Source organism: Sus scrofa, chromosome 15, assembly GCF_000003025.6.
Source record: "Sus scrofa isolate TJ Tabasco breed Duroc chromosome 15, Sscrofa11.1, whole genome shotgun sequence".
Classification (NCBI taxonomy): Eukaryota; Metazoa; Chordata; class Mammalia; order Artiodactyla; family Suidae; genus Sus; species Sus scrofa.
Window position 1 is genome coordinate 63,656,905 of NC_010457.5, and position 26,895 is coordinate 63,683,799.

At 36.8% G+C, this 26,895-nt stretch overlaps 1 protein-coding gene across 6 annotated transcripts in view; it reads left to right on the forward strand.

The window, feature by feature from the left end:
• Positions 1-26,895, forward strand: part of GPD2 (glycerol-3-phosphate dehydrogenase 2) — a 135,914-nt gene that overhangs the window by 64,182 nt on the left and 44,837 nt on the right. For all 6 annotated transcript variants that reach the window (XM_021075780.1, XM_021075778.1, XM_021075777.1 and 3 more), the window contains 3 exons: positions 1,585-1,709; positions 3,105-3,202; positions 4,220-4,383. In XM_021075780.1, coding sequence (XP_020931439.1) covers positions 1,585-1,709; positions 3,105-3,202; positions 4,220-4,383 — 387 coding nt within the window. The remainder of the gene's footprint in view (positions 1-1,584; positions 1,710-3,104; positions 3,203-4,219; positions 4,384-26,895) is intronic.

Genomic DNA, 26,895 nt, shown 5'->3' on the forward strand with positions numbered 1-26,895 from the left:
CCTCTGCATTTTCAAATGTAGCACCTGTGATACTTTGCTTCATTTTGTTCGCTTACCTCTCTTTGGTCTGGGAGTTACTTGACAGCATGGTCCATGTTTATTTCATTTCTAACACCAGCACTTTGCCTGGCACTTAGTCTTTCAAAAATATGTACTATCATGATGCAATTTTCTGTGTGTTTAATTCATGCTGTGCTAAATTCACTAAGCATTGCTAGGGTTTTCATAGCTGAGAATTCTGCAGGTCTTTTTCTGGCGTAAGTGCTTAAAAAGAGTGACCTGCGTCTATGATACGTGTAATTTCTCTGTTATTTTGCTAGTTCATTAGAGCATTAGCAGTTTTTGCCCTTGAATCAAAGTTCTCTACTTCTCTCTCCTCAGTTTCCAAATATTTTGTCCTTTTGAGTCAAGGGAATTGCCCTGATTTTATGATGACATTTGGGTACGATATTTAAACTGTTAAAAGTTATAAAAACGACCCTTTGGTATTAAATGTAATAAATGGCTCTGAATTGAATACATGCACAGGTTCTCTTATATGAGCTTTGTGAGCCCAAACTGCTCCAGTTACATATTCTTATTGTAATTGGATTCTGTGACATTCTCTCATCCCCCAAGAGTATGCCAGGCCATGAAAATTCCTCCTGGCTTGGTGTTGATGTATACTATGGGCCTTCTGAAGTTTTAGATTTCATCTCTAACTAATGTATGGGACTTGTACAACTGGCGGTCTTCCCAGCCCTGAAGAGGCAGGGCTGTCTGCAAGAAATCAAAGCGAAACAAAACTTCTTTCATTCCTAAGAGATTTATTGCAACCCTCAAAGAAAGGGAGTGGAGGGGGGCGGGGAAGATTTCTAGAACTCACCTGTCTTTGTTCAGCCTCACCTTTACCCAAGTATATTGTCTTTCTTTGCTCATGGATACTTTATACTGGGTTCATTTTTTTCTGGCTTGTATTTTTCTTTGTAATTCTATAACATTGTGCTTTTCATGTCTTCAGTTAGACTACAAACTCCTCAAGGTCAGAGGTTATTCTCTTCTTTCTTCTTCTGTTTTGATGTTTTTGATCTCTTTTCCCATTTTATACCCACTCCTCACACCACTCCAGAAATAGGAGCTTGCATAGAAAGGGCCAGACTATATTCATGGATGATGCGTTCAAGTTGACTGGTGATGAGGGGCTGGCACACGTCTGGACAGATGTAGTGAGGGAGGCATATGAGTTCCCAAAGGCATTGTGACAACACTGAGTTCACTCTACATGGATAAAAATGGGTGCCAGTCTCCCCTTCGACCCTTTAAATGCACCCGAGTATGTTACTGCCATGAAATTGCACTGTAATATTTTCCAGTTGTGATTCATTCACAGTTTAATATGCTTCTAGTTCTGGTTTGACTTTTCCCCCAGGAAGAGACTAAAATCTCTTCATTATAATATAGACAGTGTACTGCACTTTGAATACAAATTTATCCATGTTCAGAGTAATTTTTCTTGTGATTGTCTCTACCCTGGAGAAGTGCCTTTAATGAATTACATACAAATTGTGTAATTTAAGAAGTTAATTTGGTTTTCTGGTTACACAGGACTAAAAACAGCCCTTGTAGAAAGAGATGATTTCTCATCAGGGACCAGCAGCAGAAGCACTAAATTGATCCATGGTGGTGTGAGATATCTTCAGAAGGCTATCATGAAGTTGGATATTGAGCAGGTAATTGTGTATGCCGGTTGTTAAACAAAAATTGCTACCATGCTTTTTTTCTACTCAATTAAATCAGGGTTTTGTTTTGTTTTGTTTAGTTTTAAATGGCTTTAAAAATTTTTTTCCTATTAGAACTACCTATTTAGTGTTTTCTGCTGGAGTGTCTTTCAGGAGAGGTGTGCCATGCCAGTTCTTTTTTTCCTGTAGCATTATGTTGATGGGTAATCAGGTTTTTTTTTTTTTTTTTTTTTTCCCTACATAGGTATGTCAAAAGAAGCAGATTTACAAAATCACTTTTGGTTATGCTACCTTTTAGCAATTGTGATTGGGTTTTTTTTGTTGTTTTTTTTTTTTTTGGTGGTTGTGAGTTTTTTGTTTTTGTTTTTGTTTTTGCCAATGGCCACTAAGTAGCTCCTTCCCAAGCAGTTTCAGGGCAGCTGTGTTGTAATACATGAGGAGTATTAAACTGATTCTCTTAACTGCAAATGCAATCATACCGCATATTGTCACTGACGTATTCTTAAGGGAAAGATGATCTGAGTCATGCTTTTTTTTTTTTTTTTTTTTTTTTTTTTTTTTAATGTCACACTTTGTTGTGTCCAGTCTGCCACCATTTGAAAACTGCCAAGGCAGTGTGGAAGATGACATTTCCCAGAGGGTTAAAAAAAAAAAATCCACTGAACTCCCTATCTGCTTTTCATACATGAAAAAAACACAACAGCATAACTTGACATTGTCAGCTTTGAATCTGTCCTCTTTTCTTACGTGTCTGTTTGGCATCATGATAGACGCAAAGAAAAGAGCATAGGATTTAGAATCAGATGCCTTTTGATGTGTTTCAGCTTATTTATTCAATTTCTATGAGCCTCAGTTTTCTTTTTTGTAAAATCACTATTATGATATTAATACTGGTCCTTCAGAGACAGGAAATAAGGACTAAAGAATTAAAGATAAAAGCTTTTAAATAATCTATGAAATACTGTGCAACTCCTAAGTATCATCTCTGCTTGGGCTAGTAGAGTCAAGAAGGAAACATTTAACATGAATTTAAACAATCTGTTATCTCTTACATGAGAAAATATTAGGGGAGACTGAGAAAAGGGACAGTACAGAGAATGCATGATAAATCGTTACAATAATCTTGTAACTCAAGTCAGGAAAATATCTTACACCTGGGAACTCTGACAGCATGTTTTTCTCCTATGCAAATACAGTTAAGGTTTCTAAAAAATCTTTCAGGTTGACAGCATGATGTATTATTAGAAATTTGATTAGGAGGGAGCTATCCTCGCTCAGAGGTAGAGAGGTTTCTGTGTATCAATCAGTTGGCAGGGTGTCTATTTGCCATTTGAAAATATTATGATCTGTTACTGCCAAACTAATTTTCTCTGTTTTGCTTTTCAGTATAGGATGGTAAAAGAAGCCCTTCACGAGCGTGCCAACCTACTAGAAATTGCTCCCCATTTATCAGCTCCATTGCCTATAATGCTTCCAATTTATAAGTAAGCCTTTTGGTATCACCTATATACTGTTTGCTTCTCGAAGTCAATAGAACAACACAGTTATAATGGAAATAGTTCCTCAATATGATTTCTTAATTTTAGTTTAATTGGTTTAATTGGTCCTGGTAGTTTTAATTGGTCCTGATTTTTAATCCTTATAAAATATTTTCCTTGCTCGTATTTTAGAATGTGACTTGTCCTAAATTGCTCTCTGATGACCCACTTCTCAAGGCAGACCTTGAAGGCAAAGGAAGTTGTGTTCTATATTTATCATTAGTTTTTTCCTCTAATTTCCAGGAGAATACAGAGGAGCAACTACTATTTTCACTGGGGAACTCCATAAGAGGGTCATTTGCAGACTAAACTGCAGAGCCAGAAAGAATCCTCCTACAAAATCTGAACCTCCGGAATGCTCAGAATGCCGCTTTGTGTCATTTTAAATTCCCTAGTTAACCCAAACTGAAATTTGGTTTGGAGGTGTCAGATTATAAATTATTAAACCTAATATTCCAGATATTTAGAGGTTTCCATGAAGGTGCCTTAGGTTAGAATACAAGTAATAGGAAAAAGTAGATTATGTAACTCTGTTAGCTCCATGAATGTTATGGAGCCCTTGGAACAGATTTTATAATTTTTGTCTGTATTTTGTCATAAATTGCTTTGGACACCTTAAGCCAGTGATTCTCTACCCTGGGTATTCATTAGAGTTACCCCAGCCCATGCCCTAGTCCAGTTAAACTGATCTCTGGAACCACGAGGCCCAGCATCTGTATTCATTTTTCATGTACCCCAGAAAATTCTAATACACAGGTTGAGAATCACTGCCTTAGAGATGATTCACTTACGTATATAATTCAGCGGGGCTGCTGTCAGAACAGGCAGACACTTATTTCTTTTGCAGTACACGTCTAAGTATACTTTGCTTTTCTTAATAGAAAGTATCTTATTACCTAAAGCAACATTTTATAATGTTGTACTCTGTTTCTAAAGAAACCTTTTCCCCTATTTTTGCTATAGGTGGTGGCAGTTACCTTACTACTGGGTAGGAATCAAGCTATATGATCTGGTTGCTGGAAGTAATTGCCTGAAAAGCAGTTATGTCCTAAGCAAATCAAGAGCACTTGAGCATTTCCCAATGCTCCAGAAGGATAAACTGGTGGGAGCAATTGTCTACTATGATGGTATGTGGTGTGTTGTTTTTTTTTTTTTTTATGAAATACTTTCCTCTCACTCATGACCCTTCCAGTATATTCTTAATGAGATAGTTTTGCATTCTCATTAATGCTAATCTTACACAGCACACACACACACAACAGACACACATGATCACCGTTTCCTCTCATATAAGCTGAAAATCTCCAGGTAGTGTTTCGCTTTTAATTCTGTTTGCTTTTGCATATTCCTTTTCCTCTTTGAATTTGACTTTGTATCTCATGGTTGGTTTGGTCCATTTTCCATCATTGTGAATTTGGACCCCACCTTCATGCCATTTAATCTGTTATATGTTTGCCAATGAATACTTGCCTTATGAATATATTATAATGTTGAAAGCAGCTGAGGATGTGTTAGGTTTTCTAGATGAAACCTCTATTTTCAAGGGGTTATAAACCTAGAGAAAAATGCCCCCTAGGCCAAAATTGACATATTTGTATTTTGCACAGGACACAATTCTTGAACATATAATTTATGTGATGAAGGCAGATGAACATCATTCTATTAAACCAAACCCTCAGTTTTTATTGCTTATTTTATTGTTGTTAGATGTTTTCTAACAGTGGCATTATCTCGTGCCCATTTGCCATGTGTTCAGTGTTCATTCTGTGTATGTGTGAACAATTTAATTTAATTTTGAACTTATTTGAAGGAACTAACCACTTAATATATCTATAGACAGACCACAATACAATATAAAACAATATGGGAAAAGCCACTTATGAAATTTTACTGTAGTTTTAAAGTGTGAATGGAATTGGAAACTAGTCCAGGGATATCTATTTGTAAGGAAATAGCCAGACACAGATAATTGTACATGTTTAGAAAAGTCTTAGAAATTTTGTGACACAAAGGACAGCTTAGGCTCTTTAGCTCAGTAAGAGTTTTTTTAACCCCCATGATGTTTTCTCAGCATGAAGAATTGTTTTTTGTTATTTTATTTTTCCAGGAGACTTTGATATTTATACTTCATTATATGGGATCTCCTTAAGGTGACCACCACCTTTTTTTCCTCTTTTCAGTGTTAGATTTCTGAATCAATTCAACTGCCTACCAGGCTTTCATATATAAATATAAAATGTGTATATGCAGATGGAGCAAAGGGGACAAATTCAAGATGTGTTAGGAACAACAATATTAGAAAAAAAATGTTAAGGGTCTTAGACAATCATTAAAAGCTAGAAAATTCACAGGTTATTTATTTATTTATTTATTTATTTATTTATTTATTTATTTTCTTTTTAGGGTCGCACCCACAGCATATGGAGGTTCCCAGGCTAGGGGTTGAATCTGAGCTGTAGCCTCTGTCCTGCACCACAGCCACAGCAACGCAGGATCCAAGCGGTGTCTTAGACCTACACACAGCTCACAGCAATGCTGGATCCTTAACCCACTGAGAAAGGCCAGGGATCAAACCTTCATCTTCATGGATGCTGGTCAGATTTGTTTCCACTGAGCCACAACGGGAACTCTGAAAATTCACAGTTTACAGTGATTTTTAGCATCTAAACATCACAAGGGTGGGAGCACTTTACTTTTTGGGTGCCTGATTGAGCCTACATGTTAAAGGACAAACTTAACTGTGAATTTTCTTTCTCTGCTGCAGACTCATAATGTTAATCCATTGTGGTTTGTTGGGTGATTATATTAAAGAGGTTTTTGGTCCAGGAGAAATAAGGCATTCTATAAATGACCCCCTGCCCATCGTGACATGGAAGTATTTCTTCCCTTTGCCTCTTAATTTTAATCCCTCCTGTGCAAACTCTCTCAAGTACTTGGTCCTTTTCTCTACCATGTGGTACCTTGAACACTAACTATTATTTGTTACTTTTTTTTACATCTCCTTAAGAGGAATATTAGTAGGTATCATATGTGAATGTGTGACATCCTGTCTTATGTTGATTTGATGTTGTTATGAATGATAGATTCTTATCACTTCTACATGGAGAAACCAAGGGAAATCTACGTCACAAAATGCAGGAGGAAGAAGAATTTTGTTAATCTAGAATGCCCTTTAGAGCTTGTTACAGGTTGCAAAATTAAGAGTTCAGTGAAGATTATTTAAAATTTTTATTTTATTTTATTTTTTAGGGATACGCTCGTGGCTTATGGAGGTCCTAGGCTAGGGGTCAAATCAGAGCTGTAGCCACTGGCTTACGCCATAGTTATAGCAATGCCAAATCTGAGCGGCGTCTGCAGCCTACACCACAGCTCACAGTAATGCTGGATCCTTAACACACTGAGTGAGTCCAGAGATCCAGCCTGCATCCTCATAGATACTAGTCAGATATGTTTCCGCCGAGCCATGGCAGGAACTCCTATTTAAAAATTTTAAAATGATTATTTAAAATGATTTCAAATTGATATTTGAAAATTGATTTTGAAAACTAAGTCTTGAAAGAGTAAAAATAATTTAGTCACTGAAAATAAATAATTTCTTTTCTAATCCTGTTTAAAAATGATGTGGGCCCAACTATGTCATGTTTGGGATAAGACAAAACAAGAATGTGAAACACAGTTCAATTCTGTTTTCATAGCTATATTCACAAATAGAGAAATTCTTATTTTTAATGGTGTGATGAACAAATTAAATATCAACATGGAAATAAGGTAGAAAGGAGTATATAGTAAAGAATTAAATGCAATAAATGTGTGTTCAGAGAAAGGAAAGGATTACTTACCCCTCAAGCAGAAAAATAACACTATTGTCCTGCTACCAAAGTATTTCAGAGAGGAAAAACACTTCCCAAATAAATACCATTGCAACTGAAGTCTAAACATTGTAATTTATAAGGTAAACCTTTCTGGAGTTCCTGTTGTGGCTTAGTGGGTTAAAGACATGATGTTGTCTCTGTGAGGATGCAGGTTCCATTCCTGGCCTTGCTCGGTGGGTTAAGGATCTGGTGTTGTCGCAAGCTGTGGGACTGGTTGAAGATGCAGCTTGGATCTGGTGTTGTTGTGGCTGTGGTGTAGGCCACATCTTCAGCTCTGATTCAACCCCTGGCCTGGGAACTTCATCCATATGCCACAGGTGCAGCCATAAAAAGAAAAGAAAAAAATATATAAACCTTTCTTAACAAGAGCAAGAAAAAATACTTTTCTTAAATAATCATTATGAGAATATAATAATAGAACTCACCCAAAAATGATGTCAAAATGCATTTGGGCTTTGTGAAATAACTTTTTTTAAGTTACAAAATAATTTATTGGGGTGAAACTCACATAACACAAAATTAACCATTTTAAAATAAACAGAAATAATAATTTTTATAACTCCCACCTTGGAAGAATCTTGTTTACAATGAAAAAATGGCTCAAGTAATTAAATAAACTTTTAAAAGCTACAAGAAGTTTTGCTATTTAAAAGCTCTTACTAGTAATACATCACACAGCTACTTCAGCATCAGTGAAAAATGAAATATAATCGCATGAAAATATAGTCAGTCAGACTAGTAAACCTCACTGTTAATGTGGATGGACCAGTGGCTAAGACAATCTTTAAGATTCTTTCAACACTGAGATTTTAGGAGTGTAAGATATTCCCTCTGAAATACAAAATGTACAAAGGTGAAAAATTTTAATTACTCATGCAAACAGTTTATCTTAAATAAATAGTGATGACCATTGCAGATGATTAAGGCAAAATCTTTTCCTCCACAAAAGTCCATAAATGTAATTAAAATAAATTTCATACACTTTTTTCTTTTTATCTTTTTTATTGAGATTATAATTGACATATAACATTATGTTGGTTTCATCTGTACAATATAATGTATATATTTGTATATGTACTTGTATATATACTGCCAAATGATAACCACAATAAGTCTAATTAACATCAATCACCATACATGGTTGCAAACTTTTTTCTTGGGCTTTTAAGATTTACACTCTTAGCAACTTTCAAATATACAATACAGTGTAATTAACTCTAGTCACACTTCTCTACATCACATCACCAGAACTTACTTATCTTATAACTAGATGTTTATGCATTTGACCACATACTTTTCAATGTCATAATTATAGTGGGTATTCTATGCTTGGCCATAGGTATGATCTATTGCCATATTTTGTTGTTAACCACTGAAAAACAAGCTCACATATGTGGAGGAATAACTAACATCTTTTTCAGTATAGGTAAAGTAAATGTCAAATTTCTCAGTAAAATCCGTAAGAAATGAAAGTTGGGATAGGAAGTGACATGTCAGGTTATATTTTCTTTTTATATTTTGTTAGAGAAAATGAATAGTCACCTCACTGGATTTCAGATTGAGACATGACCTAGTGTTTCCTCTCTGGCCCTCATCATAGGCAGCCACTGGCTGGACCCTGTCTGTCTGTGGTCATCACCACTGATAAGGAGGTTTCCATGTAGAGAGTGTGGTGACCAGTGCAACTTTCCCATGTTCTAAAAGTGTTTAAGAGATGACAGGCTTGGGTGCATTAGCAGGCTGTGAGGTTCTGTGAGTCAGCTGTGGAGGGGAGCCAGTTTCCTCAGAAACTTCCCTTATCTTCCTCTATCAACTTAACTTCAGTCTCCCTACTCCCAGAGAAGATAGGTTCTAGTTGGACTTTGGTCATCCAACCCAATGCACAGAAAATGAGATATAATTAAAAATCATTAAATATTTAAAGCCATTAGATACCCCCATTAAGCTTCTGTAAAGATGAAACTAGAGAACAAAATTATAGCTTTAAAATTCTTCCTTCTGAGAATCCAGGCAGTGACAGAGAGGGATGTCTGTTACTTCATACCCAGGGATGCCCTTCAGTATTCTTTAGGCACATATGAAAATAGCAACCTATGAGAAATTACACTGGCTTTCCTAATGTAAATAAAACTTGGTTATAGTCATGTTTCTGAGGGGGAATTAAAGCCCAGGTTTCACTAGAATATTCATTTTTATTCCAACCTAAAACTCACAGCATACAAATAGATGAATTCAGCTCGTGAGAGAGCAAAGCCAATTTAATCTCTGGCTCCCCTGAGGTAAATGTAGTTCACGGTCCTGCCCCCACCCCAACCTCAGCTATAATCCCTGGCTCCTGGAGGTAAAAATGCACTGAAGTGAGGAAAATTCTGCAGCAGGATATAATGATCCAAAATGACAGGGACAATAATGACAATGAATTTCATGTCTTCCAGTCATGAGCTGGAGATGCTTGACTAGGCTGACTTATACAATTAAATTGTTACAGGTACAGCAGGAGATGCAGTTAGCTGTGTGCTTTGGGGAACGATGCCTCCAGCAAAGGCATATTGTGGAATCCAGACTCTTTTGTTAGGAACAAACTATTATTCCTCTAGGCATGCACCCGCAATTGTACACTTTAATAAAAGAAAGCCTGGGTTAAAGACAAGTCTTTTAAGGTGTTGATTTTATCTACTTTGAAAGCTTAAAAAAAATCAATTACCCAATAACAAAAATGGTGGTTTTTTTGTTTTTTGTTTTTTTTGGTCTTATATTTTTGTTTTTGTTTTTCCATTGAGTTCCTGGAACATAAGTCAATCTAAAAATGGTGCCTTTAATCCTTATTTACATTATTTGCAAATGCAATTGTTGGACTATAATTGGGTGTTACCTATTTTAATTCTGAGGAACATGTTAATTTCTTCAGAATAGAAACAGGTTGAATAAATAGCTGAATAGTATGGATTTACAAACAAAATAGCAGGTTATTGCAGGTTTGGCTATGGGCTTCTTAATGCAGTTCTTATGAGTTGTTATGGTGATTCTAATGTAGTTGTGTGAGCCTCCGGGGTTGCATAAGACCATTCAGAGGGGGTACGAAGAACATATTAGAACTTTTACTTAGCTCTGTTTCTTCCAAATTCCTTAGAAATGTCTGTCTTACATATATTTAAATGTCTCTAATGTATGTAAGTACAGTAGTACAGATATGTAATTTATAAATAAATATCCATAATGGGGTTATATGCTCACATTTACTGTGCTTCCAGGCTACTCACCTTGATTTTTCTGTTTGAACCACTGGATTAGTAATTCGTCATCCTTTTATGTCTTTTATAATTGACTAATTTGAATATTTTCGAAATAGATGTATTTAGCAAGAGGAAAAATTCCTCTTTCTCTGAAAGCATAAACATTACCAAATCCCTTCCTTCGTTTCTCAAGGTCCAATTTCTGTGAACTTTGACCGAGGGGAGGCAGTCTAAAAAAAGAAAAAAAAAACCAAAACCCTATTGATTAAGAGGGGGCATTATCTTGGGATCCTTAAAATAATCAAAATTTGGCATGATATATTAGAATATGTGTTTATTTTTGTGTTTGTTTCCTTCTTAAAACCAAAATATAATAAATTCAATTTAAAACATGAAGTTTTATTTGCCAGCAGTTCTCAAGGTTCCCAAACCTTTTCAAATCCTTATTACTATACATACAAAGGTTTTATGTATATGTATCAAAAGTAATACGCATAAAAGGATACATATAACACATATATAAATTGTCTTCCTTTTTTTTTTTTTTTTTTTGTCTTTTTGCTATTTCTTTGGGTCAGTCCCACGGCATATGGAGGTTCTCAGGCTAGGAGTCGAATCAGAGCTGTAGCCACCGGCCTACGCCAGAGCCACAGCAACACGGGATCCGAGCCCAGTCTGCAACCTACACCACAGCTCACGGCAACACTGGATCCGTTAACCCACTGAGCAAGGGCAGGGACCGAACCCGCAACCTTATGGTTCCTAGTTGGATTCGTTAACCACTGCACCACGATGGGAACTCCTGTCTTCCTTTTTTTATGTAAACATTTAAAAATAAACTATTGTTTAGTTTGTACAAGTAAACTTTGTACAAGTATAATGTGATGTGTTACATAAGTTGATAACAGCTCTTTGGAAAACACTCAGTAAATTTGAGCAGGCATCCATCTTGTGATTCAGTTAATTCCACCAAGTGTATGCCTCAGAGAAACTCTTACATGTGTCAACCAGGAGATATGTACAAAAAGTTTATTGCGGCACTGGGAATAACTTCGAGAAGGGAAAGAATTCAAATATCTATCAAGAGACAAATGAATAAATATCCTATAGTGTGTTTACATAATGGAGTAAAACGGAACACTGAAAATGAATGAACTAAGTTAAGCTGAACAATAGGGATGAGAAAAGATAGGTTGAAAGTTCCATGATAACTCATCTCACAGTTTTTGTTTGTTTGTCTTTTTAGGGCCACACCTGTGGAATATGGAGGTTCCCAGGCTAGGGGTCCAGTCGGAGCTGTAGCTGCCAGCCTATACCACAGCCACAGCAACACAGGATACAAGCCTTGTCTGTGACCCACACCACAGCTCAGGGCAACACCGGATCCTTAACCCACTAAGTGAGGCCAGGGATTGAACCCCAGTCCTCATGGATGCTAACTGGGTTCATTAACCACTGATCCATGACAGGAACTCTTCATCTCACACTTGTAAGCATCATAGTCATATTTGAAAACTGCCTTCCAAAGTACTGTAGTATAGTTGAAACAGTCAACATTATGGAAGTAGATGACTTAGGTTTATAAACTTTATTGAGTTTTGAGGCCTACCTTGCACATCTATGACTTTAGGCTTATAATATTTTGCTTATGGGGTATTTTGAGATTTAAATGAAGTAGTAAGTGTAAAATAGTAAATATAAAAAATTATTTAAGTTTTAATTGTTTCATTTGGGTCAGTTTTATGGATTTCTATGGTTCTAAGATGTCCCAAAGTGAAGCATCAGTTCCACAAATGTCCTTTTGTATATTTCAGATTTGCAAAATGTACTTAGGAAAAAGGAAAATACTGGGCACGTAAACATGCTTCATATAAGTATCTTTGAATTTTAAGGGTTAAAGAGCACATTAAAAGAACTTACTCTAAAATTATCTACCTCTTAGATGTTGATTTAGAACCTATTTAATATTTTCCTTGTCCATATGCAGTTTTACACTTATAAATTAAATGAATAATTTTTATCTTGATTTCCTACTGTCAGCTTTTCCATTGTATTTTCTCCTCTTGTTTTCTGTGAGTTACATAAATGAAACTGACATTATTGCTCATATAGCAGGCATATATTTTGCCCCCGAATGCTGCCTTTTTGCTATTCAGTGTATCTGGATACCAGCTAAGGCTAAATGAAGTTTGACATGTACCCCTAAGAAATAAAACTTATAAATTGTGGCTTCAAAGGAAACCTTGAATAAATAGGACACATTTATGTCCACCCAGGCTAACATCCAACATATGCTTTAGCTTCCTGATGATGAGGCAGAGCAAAATAGCCCCTAGGAAAGTTTGCGATTTGTTTATTGCTCATTTGACCAGTGTGTATTAATACCTCTGTTCATTCTATTAGAATTAATTTTTTTTAAAGAAAATCAAAATCACGCAAAAGTAGATTTGATCAGGTGTAGCATACTGAGGTAGTAATTCGTACTGTACATATAAAAGCTTAAAAACAGTGCTAAAATTCACCAATAGAAGGATATGTATGTTTATATGTTGTTTGATCAGATAGTTTTGGTGAGTTTACAGTAAGCTATTTACCCGTCACACTCTGTGGCTCAATTGACCCTTTTCAAAAAGATGCAGGATTACAGGTAAAAGCTAGTGTATCAAAAGTCTCCATGTACTCTTTCCTCCAGTTTACTCCTTCATCCAAAAAATATTTATAGAGGTTCTATTTTCTAGGCACTGTGTCTGGTATTAGGACCAAATCCATTAAGGTCCGAGTTCTGAGCTTTCAGGTTTTGAGAGGGTTCACTGCATGTATTCCAAATATTGAGCCAAACACCAATCATGTTTTGTGCTTGTGTAGCAGAGCATGGATTTTAAAACATTTTTTCTCAGAGCTCCCATCATGGCTTAGTGGTTAACGAATCCAACTAGGAACCATGAGGTTGTGGGTTTGATCCCTGGCCTTGCTCAGTGGGTTAGGGATCTGGCATTGCCCTGAGCTCTGGTGTAGGTTGCAGACGCTGCTCGGATCTGGCATTGCTGTGGCTCTGGTGTAGGCTGGCAACTACTGCTCCGATTGGACCCCTAGCCTGGAAACATCCATATGCCATGGGGGGGGGGTCAGAAAAGATGAAAAAAAATTTTTTTTCCGAGTTGTGTAAACTCAGTACGTATCCTGGAATGGGATAGCATGATTCCTGTTTCCCACGAGAAGGGGCAGCAAAGCTGAACATCTGGATCAGTGTTTTGGATATGTGGGGATGTGAGGGTGATTTTTTTCCTTGGCTAAAAAAAATGAAGAACTTTGCAAAAATTATGTTTATGACATCAGGGCTTTTAGCTACCATTAGGTTTTAAGTTTGTCATATGCTTTAACAAAAAATAGCCAAATAGTTCAACAAAGTATATTCATTTATTTTGCAAACAAAATCCTAGTTAGGGTTTATATATGTCTGTTCATTCTTTTTAACTTATAAATTTCCCATCCTGGAGTTCCCATCTTGGTGCAGCAGAAACAAATCCGACTAGGTACCAGGCGGCTGCAGGTTCGATCCCTGGCGGGTTCTATCCCTGGCTTCACTCAGTGGGTTAAGGATCTGGCGTTGCCGTTAGCTGTGGTGTAGGTCACAGACACGGCTCAGACCCAGTGTTGCTGTGGCTCTGGCAAAGGCCAGCAGCAACAGCTCCTATTCCACCCCTAGCCTGGGAACCTCCTTGTGCCACAGATGCGGCCCTAAAAAAAGACAAAAGACAATAAATGAATAAATAAATAAATAAATTTCCCATCCTTTTCTGTTTCCTCATAGTTTTGATTAATAGTTCCTGTATTTCTGTACAGTGGTTGTTAAGCTAGTTCTATTAATCTGTTGTTGCACAAGAAACAATACCCAAACTTAATGACTCAAAACACCAAAGGACTCTTTCAGAGTTTTGAGGATGGTTGAGCTCAGCTGAGTGTTTCTCACTTGGCATGCCTCCTCTGGTTGCAGTGAGGTGGTGCCTAAGGCTGGGGTCTTCTGAGAGATTTCTTACTTACATGTCTGGCTCTTGGGCTGAGAAGGCTGGAAGAGCTAGGGGTTGGCCCTGCATCTCTCTCTCACTGTGGCTTTTGCATATGATGGGTTGGATTTAAACATAATCAGACTTCTTATGTGGTGGGTGGCTTACCCCAGTGAGTGTACCATGAGACCATGGCTTAAATGCAAAGCGTCTTTGGACCTAGCCTTGGAAGTCACACAGGGTCACTTCCACCACATTCTGTTAATTAAAGTGAATCACAGGGGCATTCCGGTGATTTAAGGAATAGGACATTACAAAAGCAAGTAAAACAGGAAGCATAGTTTATTAGGGAGAGGTCGGATATCTTTGGTGACTAGTTACCGGAGACTGGATCAAATTGTTTTATCAAAAATACTTTATAGGTAGTGGTGTGAAATTTCCATCCAAGTCTTTTGACCTCTTTTTTTATTTATTATTATTTTGCTTTTTAGGGCCACACCCTCGGCATATGGAAGTTCCCAGGCTGAGGGTCAAGTCAGAGCTATAGCTGCCAGCCTACGCCACAACCACAGCAATGCCAGATCCCAGCCGAGTCTTCGACCTACACCAGAGCTCACAGCAATGCCAGATCCTTAACTCACTGAGTGAGGCCAGGGATCAAACCCGAGTCCTCATGGATCCTAGTCGGGTTTGTCACTGCTAAGCCATGATGGAAATGCCTCTTTTAATTTTAATCAGTCATAATTGTTGTCTAGATCAATTATATCATTAGAGGTTGAAGGGTTAAAAATGGTACTCTTCTAACTCTTCCATCTAACTTCAACTATTAGTTGAAATACTTATAATTTCCCTGTATGAACTCTTTGCCTACCTTGAGGGATATTTTGTAAAAAATGGAGGATAAATGCTTCTTTCTATTTAGGTAGTAGTTTTCAATAATAATGAGTTAGTTTTTTGGTATCCTTTAAGTGTGATGGGATCTTTTGTATTATTTATTAAGCTTGTGATTTTAAATATATTCAATATGTGTCAGTCTGTTAGAGTTATTAATGTTCTCTGGCCCATGGGCACCTCTTCAAGTTGGCTCCTGAGCCCTTTTTATAAGCTATCACTGGTCTGTGATGACTTCTGTGTTATCTGCTATGATAAGATATTCCAGGCTCATCTTGTAATTTTCCTGACCTAGACTGGGAAGCAGCCATTTTTCCAATAAGATTTGACTCCTTCCTGTAGGAAATTGTAGTTAAGAGACCATAGTCTATTTGCTAGATTATTTGCTGTTTCTTGCTGATTGGTCATTTCTAGGCCTTTCTGTAGAAAGAGTTATGAAAAACTTTTATTTAGGGAATAAAAATCTGATAAATTCCTGGGCATAGTTATACTTTTAAATTCACAAAATACATGGAGTCTATTTAATCTCATCACTCACACCTCCAAAAATGCTATTGCTGAAACCAGTAAGATTTTTGCAGTTTTACAGTTGTTGCAGTTTTGTTGTTATTGTTGTTCTTGGAGTATACACCAATGGGAATATATAGACAAATTACTGTCTTTTGAAGCTACTTGACATAGTTTCTATTGTTGTGGTTATGCCATCAACTCAAATCACATCACTTTAATTTTGCTTAAGATCTTTAGGGATTTGCCTTTTTAAAGCTGTGGTTTAAAAAAATTATGTAAGATGCAGGACTTCAAAGTCAAAATAAGAAGACTATTCAAATAAGGCTAGCTTTTCTCCCAGTTTACTCACCCCATTTCCTCCTTCTCCTTAAAAGATAATATTTTAAAAAAATATATAGTTTTGGCATATCCTTTTATTGTGTATGTGCATGTGTATGCATATGTGTGTATTAAATGTACATTCGTATTTGCTTCCCCCTCCATTTCTTAGATAATAGTGATGCATTGCTCTTCTCACCTAATACAATGAGTGTTTCATTCCACAGTAGTGTAAGGAACCATATTGATTTGAAAAGGTGAATTTAAAAAGGATCCAAGAATGCAATTTTATGGAATTTAAATATTATAGTCATATTAGTGTTTAGATAAAAATATATCCATTGGTATAGCCATAGCCATCAATAAACCACATTTTCAAGTTATTTTTCTTTTTATAAGTGAAAATGAAATTTTATTTCCTTTCTTTGGGCACCACAAAACAATAGTGCATCCACCAGTTATATCTGTATAGAAAGATTAAAACTAGGCTGTGAGTCTCAAATGCTCTTATTGTCCTTATGTAAAATGTACTCTGATTTGTTTAAATTTGCTAAAACTAGTTCATATAATCTGCTTGGGTCAAAAGCCCATCTGCTAAATCAGACTAAATAGTCATGTTAATTATAGTCGTTTACTTAGATGGGTCTGTTTTATACTAACACATGAAATTACAGACTTCTTAGAGAAATTTTGTTTTTATATTTTTTATATTAATGGTGTATTAAACATTTTTAGACATGAAACAATAATTGCGGTTTATGTTTAAAAGGTAAATGTTTGAGAGATTTTTATGCTTTTGTTTTAGAGACATTGGGAAAACACACCCCCAAGAAATAGGAGACGTTTAAATGTGCCGCATATTGAAGCTTAAAGTAACTATCCAGTGTATTCATCTCAAAGTAGTTTTCCTTCAGAAATACAATCTCATAGGCCATAGTTGGAGAACAGGTGAAGGAAATAATTGCATTGGAATATTAGGAAATAAATAGGAAATAAAAAGGCTATAGTGATTAATCTTCAGGACTGATTTTCTTGCTACTTTATCATATGACAATATAATGCCTCATGTGTTTGTTGGTAGAGTTCCTAGGTGCCCACAGATCTACCTAGTCTAGCATATTTTCTAACATTCTTTAAAGGAGATCAAGAGTCTTTGCCTTGGTAAATGTTTAGAAAAGGGAAGAAAGAGAAAAAAAGCAGTAGTCAAATCCATTTTCAATAGTCCTGCACACAACACACAATGTCTCTCAGCATAATGGAAAGGAAGGCTGGTATCTAGCCTCACAAGAAATAATATTAGTAAAAACATCGCTTCAATAAAGAGCCTCTTATTTTAATTTCGGGTAGAAATTCTACAACCAAGCCCTTGTAATGTAATATAGAAAAAAAAAAAAAAAAAAAAGCCATTGGTACCTAGTTCTTATAAACAAAACTAACACCTTGGTAGATGATATTCACTGGAGCCTAGTAGGCCACTATTTTAGAATGTGAATTTCAAACTGGTTTCATTATTACTATTAATACTTACTCACATCACACTTTAAATTAGTGAAACACTCATTAGATCATTATGTCCACCCACAGAAAACATGAACCACACAACCACTTACTTAAAAAAAAAAAAAACCCTCAGCTCTGCACATTAAACATAACACACACATACAACTGACTTCCCACACAACTTACATAACTGCTGCTTCTCTACTATCCAAACCCAAAGACATGTTCTTCCATTCACTGAAAAAGTATTATTAATTTGTAATTTACTGTCAATTCAGAAGAATAATTCTTTGAGAAGAAAATGATAAAAGAACACTAGGATTGGATGAGCAACTATCAGGTTAAGAACAAATCAAGTAACTTGTACTTTGTGTCTTTATTGTCACAGGTGGTTAATATGTAACTGAATTAACTTGGAATAGGTGACTTCAAATCCTCTTAGTAAACCAGAAACTTCCTATTTCCCAGGTGTTTTAAATTCTTCTCATTTTTAACCTGAGAAATAGAATAATGAATGGGCTTAGCCATTCATGCAGTTTGACTTTTTCTTACAAAGGACAAGTTCTAACTGAAAGACAGCTGAGAAGAGGCTCCAGAGTTTTCTTCCTCGATAATTTTCTGTGTCCAAAGCATTGTATCTCAGTAGTTACCTCAAATCTGTTCTGGCAAAAGAATTCCTTGCGTAAACACATTATTGTTAAAAAATTAATCTCAGTACAGTCGGGATTTACAAATCAGATTAATTCATGATTCCCAACCCCTTAAGGAAATGAAATAAACCTGAATTACCTTTTTCAATGGTATCCTCTTCAAAAAAAATTTAAAAAATAAGTAACAGGAGTTCCCACCGTATCACAGTGGGTTAAAAATCTGACTGCAGTGGCTCAGGTCACTGAGGAGGCACTGGTTCAATCCCCAGTAGTGCATGCAAGTTATAAGAAATAATATTTTGTGTAAAGCGAGATTAATATATGTTTTTTCCTTTCCTCTCTATCTTCTACTTGTACATTTCCTTTTCTCATCTCTTTTGGATAAAACTCCTGTTTTCATGATCCTTCAGTATGATTAAATAGAGAAAAACCTACCTTACTACTCAATTATGTCTCTTTTTTTGCCACACCTTTGGCATGTGGAAGTTCCCAGGCCAGGGATCAAACCCTCAACACAGCTGTTACCAGAGCCACAGCAGTGACAACACCCGATCCTTAACCCGCTAAGCCATGAGGTTACACCTTTCTATTTTTATTTTAAGTAGCAAAAGACCCTATATAAAAGGAGCCAAGCATAAACATTATTAACACAAACATAATGAAACAAACATACAATTTAGAGTAGTATTTAAGGTATATAAATACCTAGATGCAGTTGCATACCTCATTTGCTAAAGTTTAATTATTTTAATTTGCTACATTTACAGCTTACCATAACTTTGGTCTTTTTCTTCTGCCTTCCTCGCAACAAATGTGAATAGAATTAACTCACCAAAGCATTTTGATTTAGACATTTGTTTGAAACTTATCTTCTCTTTTTGTTATTAAGTATCTTTGGTCAACAAGTCTTTGAATGCAGCTTGGTGTTCCTGAGGGCCTTCTGTGTGCAAGGGTGGCTCTCCAGGGGGTTCCCCCCTACACTGTGCTCCCCCATTATCGGATTTTTCCCCCCTCATTATGTGTACTTTTTGCGCTATGGATTTCAGACTATTTCCCCCTCTTAATTCGCTTTGAATTATGGCATTGTAACCAGTTCAGTATTCACAGATACTGAACTTGAAATTTTAGAGACGCCATAACAGTCTGATCCCTGTCACCTTACTGAGATTGGTCTGCTGGCCGGAAGGGCAATTATGAAGCAGGGACCAGTGCTACCCAAAACCCAGGTGAAACCAAGTCACAGGAATTCTGAGCATAATCAACAGAATGACAGGAAGGTAGAAGGCTATTGAGTATTAGAGAACTGGGGGAGAAAAAAAATCCCTCAGGTCCACCTCTACTACCTGTTTTTGATGCCTTGTCTAGGACTGCGCAGAGCTACATCCTAAAACAAGTTTCCAGGAGTTCCCGTCGTGGCTCAGTGGTTAACGAATCCGACTAGGAACCATGAGGTTGCGGGTTCCATCCCTGGCCTTGCTCAGTGGGTTGGGGATCCAGCGTTGCTGTGAGCTGTGGTGTAGATTGCAGACACGGCTCGGATACCACGTTGCTGTAGCTCTGGTGTAGGCTGTGGCAACAGCTCCAATTCGACCCCTAGCCTGGGAACCTCCATATGCCGTGGGAGTGGCCCAAGAAAAGGCAAAAAGACAAAACAACAACAAAAAAACAAACGAAAAAACAAGTTTCCATCAATGTTTTCCTGACTCACTCAGGGAGAGCTATAACACTTCATGGTGCTGTGTGTGTGAGAAGAGTTCTGGGAGCCTGTGAGGCCTGAAGTCTGCCTCTGGGGGATTAAGTTACCCCAGACCTTCAAATCCACCCTGTACTTCCACAAAAGGGACTTTTCCAAGGCAGGAGGAGTGCTTCTTCCCTGTTCAGTGGGTTGGGACCACTCTCATTGTTTTGCCTTTTCCTTATGTCCAGAGTCCTTGTCTTCAGAATAAAACACAAATTCTCCAGAAAATTTTGTATGGTTGTAGCACTGAGGAATCTTTGGGCCCACCATGGTGGTCTCTGTATGTACATTTGGTTAATCTTTGAAAGGGAAACTGAAAGCCTTATTTTCTCAATGCATGCACTGTGAGATCTTCTGAAGATGTATTGGCGAATGGCTCAAAATCGGTAGCTAAATTTTAGCCTGATATTTCTGAAGCTGCTTGTGGAAGCTGCTCCACCCAAAATTGCAGAGCTTTTTGACCAGCCTCCATTTTATCTCACAGCCTTGCGTCCATCCAGGAATCTGATTCAGTCAGCAGGGCTGCCAGTCTGAGCCTTATCACTCCTGGTTGCTTTTCTTTCTTTCTTTCTAAATTTTCTTTTTCTTTTATTTTAATTGCAGGATAGTTGATTTACAATGTGTTATTTTCTGCTGTATAGCAAAGTGATTCAGTTATGCATATACATATTATATATATATATATACATTATGTATATACATTATATACATTCTTTTAAAGATATTCTTTGCCATTATGGTTTATTATAGGATATTGAATATAGTTCCCTGTGCTATACAGTAGGATCTTGTTGTTTATCCATTTTATATATAAATAGTAGCTTACATCTGCTAACCCCAACCTCCCACTCCATCCCTCCCCAAACCCTTCCCCACTTGGCAACCACAGGTCCATTCTATGTCCGTGGATCTATTTCTGTTTCATTGATAAGTTCATTTGTGTCATATTTTAGATTCCACATATATATGATATAATGTGATATTTCTATTTCTCTGACTTCTCTCCTAGTGAGTTTTGATAACTCTGCCTTCCAGAAGTTTGTAAAAAATTCCAAGATGTGAAAAAAAAAAATGATTTCCATGTGAACACTGATGAACTTTTCTATGTCTGGTTCTTGGGAAGAAGGTGACTAAATGCTGACTTGTGCTACTTCTGAATTGAAGCATATCTACTATAGTTCTAGGCTTGCATGGTATTATTACCATGTCTCTGTAGACTGTAAAAATGAGTATCAGCACTTTCTAAGATTTTCTTTTCATTCATTCTGCTTCCTTCATCAAGATTGGCCTTAGCATATTTGTCTTGGGATGTTTGGTAAAAACATTACAAAATATAATTTTATTTATTTATGTATCTATCCTGCAACAAGATATTAGCACCATGTAAGAACCACACATTATGTGATAGGTCCTGGAGATACACAGAATAATGCAAAATGTTTCTTTTCCCCAAGAACCTCTTTGGATATAGATAAATAAATGGTTTGAGGTACATGTAGGAAGTTCTGTGAAAGCATATACCTAAGGTGGGTAAGTGGGGAGGTCTAGAAAAGCTTCCATAAGAAAGTAATACTTCACTGAGCTTTAAGAAGGAAAAGTATAGCTAAGTGAGGTCAGTGGGGGAGGAACTTTGTGGCCAAAGGCACGAAGGCACAGGGAGTACAGGAAGCCCCTGTGTAGAGTGTGAACATGGGGGTGAGTAGAGGTGTGGAGTAGCAAACAGGGCCAGGATCCTGGCAGATCAGGTGTGCATTGCTAAGGAGTTAATATTGAATTCTGTAGGCAGTGGGCATCCAGTGAGTGAAAATAGAATTTGATGCAGGGAACTCAAAATCCCAAGGGACCATATTTGGGTAATTAATGGGAGAGTCTTGGATGTGACTTTATGCTTATTTGAAGGAACCCAGGCTGAAAGAAAGGTGAAGATATAGGAAAGAGAATGTGTGATACATGAACCAGTATCCATCTCTTGCTCACATCTCCTGGACAACTCTCGTATTCACTAATTAGATTTTCCGCTATTGTTGATAGTTGTCTTTGTGGCCTGACCTTTTCTGCACAGTATGCCAGCCCTTTCTGGTCTTTTGTTAAATTGTCCTCAGTTTGGAATTGAAGTAGTAAACTAATATCAAGTGTTTTCCAAATTCTGTTTTAATAATAATCTAGATTTTTGAAAACTTCAGTAATGTGGGCTTAAAGAAAAAAATCTGTAGTTGCCCAAATGGCTTATGTCAACATTTTGGAAAGAATATCAGTCTCTAAAGCATTGGTAGAGATATAAACCCTTGGGGGAGTGAAGAATGCCTGGTGCATGCTAATTTTGTACTTATCCAGGTGGAAGACAGAGAGGAATAGCCAAAGCTATAGATAGAACAAAGGGATGTCAGCTGCAACCTGGTCTCAGTTTGGGCTTAGCTCTCCCCACTAATTCCATATCAGAACATCAGTGGTTTACTTATTTGTTTCTAACCTCTATCATGTTAAGATCTTACTTTGACAAATCACATTTTGATTTATAGTCTGTGCTTTTGGCATGTGCTTTCATGGCATTAGCCAACTCTAGACACATACTGAATTCATTATGTACCTTATGTATATAAGTAGTAATACTTCCTTTTAATGAACATACGGTCACATCAAAGTGCTGTGAGGTTGTTTTACAAAAGTGTCTTTGTGTAGTGCTCCTCAGAAGTTTTGAGACGTGTGTTAAGACTAATATGCTGCATTTTAAGTTGTATTTTAATGGAGCAATATATTATAATTTGGCCGCTTCTTAAGGTGAATAGATGGTTATAGTCTGTTTGGGTCTTTGATTTCCTAGGCTTTGGTTTTTAATTAGAATTCAGTATTTTTGAGATTTAATTTTTTTTTTTTATTTGTGACCAAGTGAATCTGAAGCTCATAAACATAAATCGACTTTTTTTTTTTTTTTTTTGCCTTTTAGGGCCGCACTCTTGGCATATGGCATATGGAGGTCCCAGGAGGCTAGGGGTCAAATCAGAGCTGCAGCTGCTGGCCTACGCCACAGCTGTAGCAATGCCAGATCCAAGCTGCATCTATGACCTGCACCACAGCTCATGGCAACGCCAGATCATTAACCCACTGAGCAAGGCCACAGATCCAACCTGTAACCTCATGGTTCCTAGTCGGATTCGTTTCCACTGCACCATGAAGGGAACTCCTAAACTCTTTTTTTTTTTTAATACTTAATTAATTTTATTACATTTATAGGTGTACAACAATCACCACAACCAAATTTTACAGCATTTCCATCCCAAACCCTCAGTGTATCCCCCCATTCCCCCAACCTGTCTCGTTTGGAAACCATAAATTTTTCAAAGTCTGTGAGTCAATATCTGTTCTGCAAAGAAGTTAATTATGTCCTTTATTTATTTATTTATTCATTTATTTATAAAAAATATGGAATGCTTCACGAATTTGCCTGTCATCCTTGCTCAGGGGCCATGCTAATCTTCTCTGTATTGTTCCAATTTTAGTAAATATGCTGCTGAAGTGAGCACTGTGTCCTTTTTTTGGATTCCACATTTAAGTGATAGCATATGATGTTGGTGTCTCACTGTCTGACTAACTTCACTTAGCATGATAATTTCTAGGTCTATCCATGTTGCTAAAATGCTGTTATTTCTGTCCTTTTAATGGCAGAGTAATATTCTATTGTGTATATGTACCACATCTTCTTTATCCACTGCTCTGTCGATGGATATTTAGGTTGTTTCCATGTCTTGTCTATTGTATAGAGTGCTGCAATGAACATTGGAGTACATGTATCTTTTCGAGTCATGATTTTTTCTGGATAAGTGCCCAGAAGTGGGATTGCTGGATCAAATGGTAGTTCTATTTTTAGTTTTCTGAGGAATCCCCATACTTTTTTCCACAGTGATTGCATGAGATTACATTCCCATCAACAGTGTAATAGGGTTCCCTTTTCTCCACACCCTCTCCAGCATTTATTGTTTGTAGACTTTTTGAAGATGGCCATTCTGGCTGATGTAAGGTGGTACCTCATAGCGGTTTTGATTTTCAGTTCTCTAATAATTAGTGATGTTGAATATCTTTTCATGTGTTTTTTTTGGCCATCTGTATGTCTTCTTTGGAGAATTGTCTGTTTAGATCTGCTGCCCATTTTTTGATAGGGTTGTGTGGTTTTTTTTTGATATTGAGCTGCAGAAGGTGTTTATAAATTTGGAGATAAATCCCTTGTCAGTTGCTTCATTTGTGAATATTTTCACCCATTCTGTGGCTTGTCTTTTTGTTTTCTTTAGGGTTTCCTTTGTTGTGCAGAAACTTTTTAAGTTTAATTAAGTCCCATTTGTTTATTTTTGTTTTTATTGTCATTACTCTAAGAGGTAGATCTGAGAAGATATTGCTGTGGTTTATGTTGGAGAGTGTTTGACCTATGTTATCCTCTAAGAGTTTTATAGTATCTGGTCTTATATTTAGGCCTTTAATCCATTTCGAGTTTATTTTTGTGTATGCTGTTAGGGAGTGTTCTAATTTCATTCTTTTACATGTGGCTGTCCCATTTTCCTAGCACCACTTATTGAAGGGGCCATCTTTTTTCCATTGTACGTTCTTTCCTCCTTTGTCATAGATTAGTTGACTGTAGATGTGTGGGTTTAATTCTGGGCTTTCTGTCCTGTTCCTCTGATCTGTATGCCTGTCTTTGTGCCAGTACCATATGGTTGTGATGACTGTAGCTTTGTAGTATACTCTGAAGTCAGGGAGCCTGATTCCCAGGGAGAAAATTCTGAACAACCATGCTTTACATTAGTGTTGAATGCTTCATACATGTGACAAAATAAAGGCAACTTCACATGAACCTGATAGATTTGTCACTGGGAGTTCCTATCAGCATAATGGCAGCAAAAATAATCTTTCTTTCTTTTCTTCCCTACTTCCTTCCTCCCTGCTTCCTTCCTTTTTCCCTCATCTCTTTCCCTTTTTAAACCTTTAATTCCATGGCCCCAGCTTTATTTAGGTATAATTGACTAATGAAATTGTAAGATATTTAAATTTTACAATGTGATGATTTACATCATGAAAGGATTCCCTTCATTGCTTTATACAGTTGTAACTTTTTGTTATCAAAATGTGCAAACATACACAAAGGAGAATAGGATTTTGAGCCATTATGTGCCATCGTCAGCTGTAACAATTACAAATTCATGGGTACTCTTATTTTACCTCTTCTCTCCCTCTCTGTCCCTCCCCTGCTTTTTTTTTTTCTCCGAGAGCAGAGGTCAAATCTCTACCTCCTCCTTATTTTGTATGCTAAGAATGATTTTTACGTTTTAAAATGGTAAATTTTGAGTTCTCTTGTGGTGTAGTAGGTTAAGGATCAGGAGTTTTCACTGCAGTGGCTTGGATCCCTGCTGTGGCATGGTTTGTTTTTGTTTTTGTTTTTGCATTTCTACATGCCATGGGCATGGCCAAAAATGAAATGGTTAAATTTTGTGACAAGAAATTATGTAACATTTAAATTTCAGTGTCCCTAAAATAAAGTTTTCTTGAAACACAGCCACTCTAATTCATTTAGGTATTGCCAACAGCAGAGTTGAGTAGCTCAACAGAGATTGAATGGTCTTTAAAGAAAAAGTGTGCCCCACATCTAGAGCATTTTAAAGCATATTTAACTGATAAGGATTAGTCTTTATTTATTTTTTAATAATATAAAGCTGTTATGCCATTATTATATCCAGTTAAGTTAAAGACAGTTCTCAGTATTATTCACCACATTGTTCATATTCAAATTTTATATGAGATATAAGTTGGGCCAGCTGGAAGTTGAAGTATCATTGAAGGTTAGAGCAATGACCAAAAATTTTTGGTTTTACGTCAGGATACGGATTGTCTTCTTTTACTTACAAATGAACATTTTCAACTTAGATAATATAATGCAGTTATCTAATTTCATTTCTAGCCTTTTAAATAATATGAACAGTCATATTGACTCATCAGTAAGTTGCAGCTCAAGCTACTTTCTCAAAGTAGATCTTTTTTTCCTTACTATGTCTAGTCTTTTTTTTTTTTTTTTTTCTCCTTTGTGTACTTCTTTCCAGAAGAACAAGTTTGTTGGCTTTAAAAATATGGCTAGAGCATCTGGCATACTATTTGATGTATGCAGTTGCAATATTGACACAATTTCATTGATAAGTACATTTTGCATAAGCTTCCTTTGTATGGGAGATATCTGATACTCTACTAGCTGTTAGGAGGTAGGTAGTGACATTAAAGAAGAGCCCCTTTAAGCTGGTTCTCACAGTATTTGCACCTCGGTCTTCTGCCTCAGCGTATGATCTTGGCTGTAAAGATTCACAGTATCTTTTTTTTTTTTTTTTTTTACTATTCTCAAGGTGATAAGCTAAATTGATGGGCAGTAGCTAAATTCACAGACTATTGAATTATAAATTAAACTTAGATGACAAATACTTTAGCTCCTTCCTACATGCCTGGCACTACTGTCCTTCCTGATGATAAATCAGTGGTAGTGAGGGTTCAGGTGGGTAGAAATAAATTCTTGCCCTTAATTTATTAATTCCTATGAAAAACAAAACATCCATGTGGATGAGATGACTCATGATTGCTATTTTTATTAAAAAAACAAATTCCATAAGAGTGCCCATTGTGTCTCAGTGGGTGAGGAACCTGATGTAGTCTCCATGAGGATGGTGAGGATGCTGGCTTGACTGCTGGCCTCACTCAGCGCGTCAAGGATCCAGAGTTGCCACAAGCTTCAGTATAGGTCTCAGTTGTGGCTCCGATCTAGTGTTGGCAGAGGCTAGCATGTAGGCTGGCAGCTGCAGCTCCAATTTGACCCATAGCCCAGGAAGTTCCATGTGTCGCGGGTGTGGCCATAAAAAGAAAAAAAAATGCAGTAGGGCAAACCTATTTAAATAACCTAG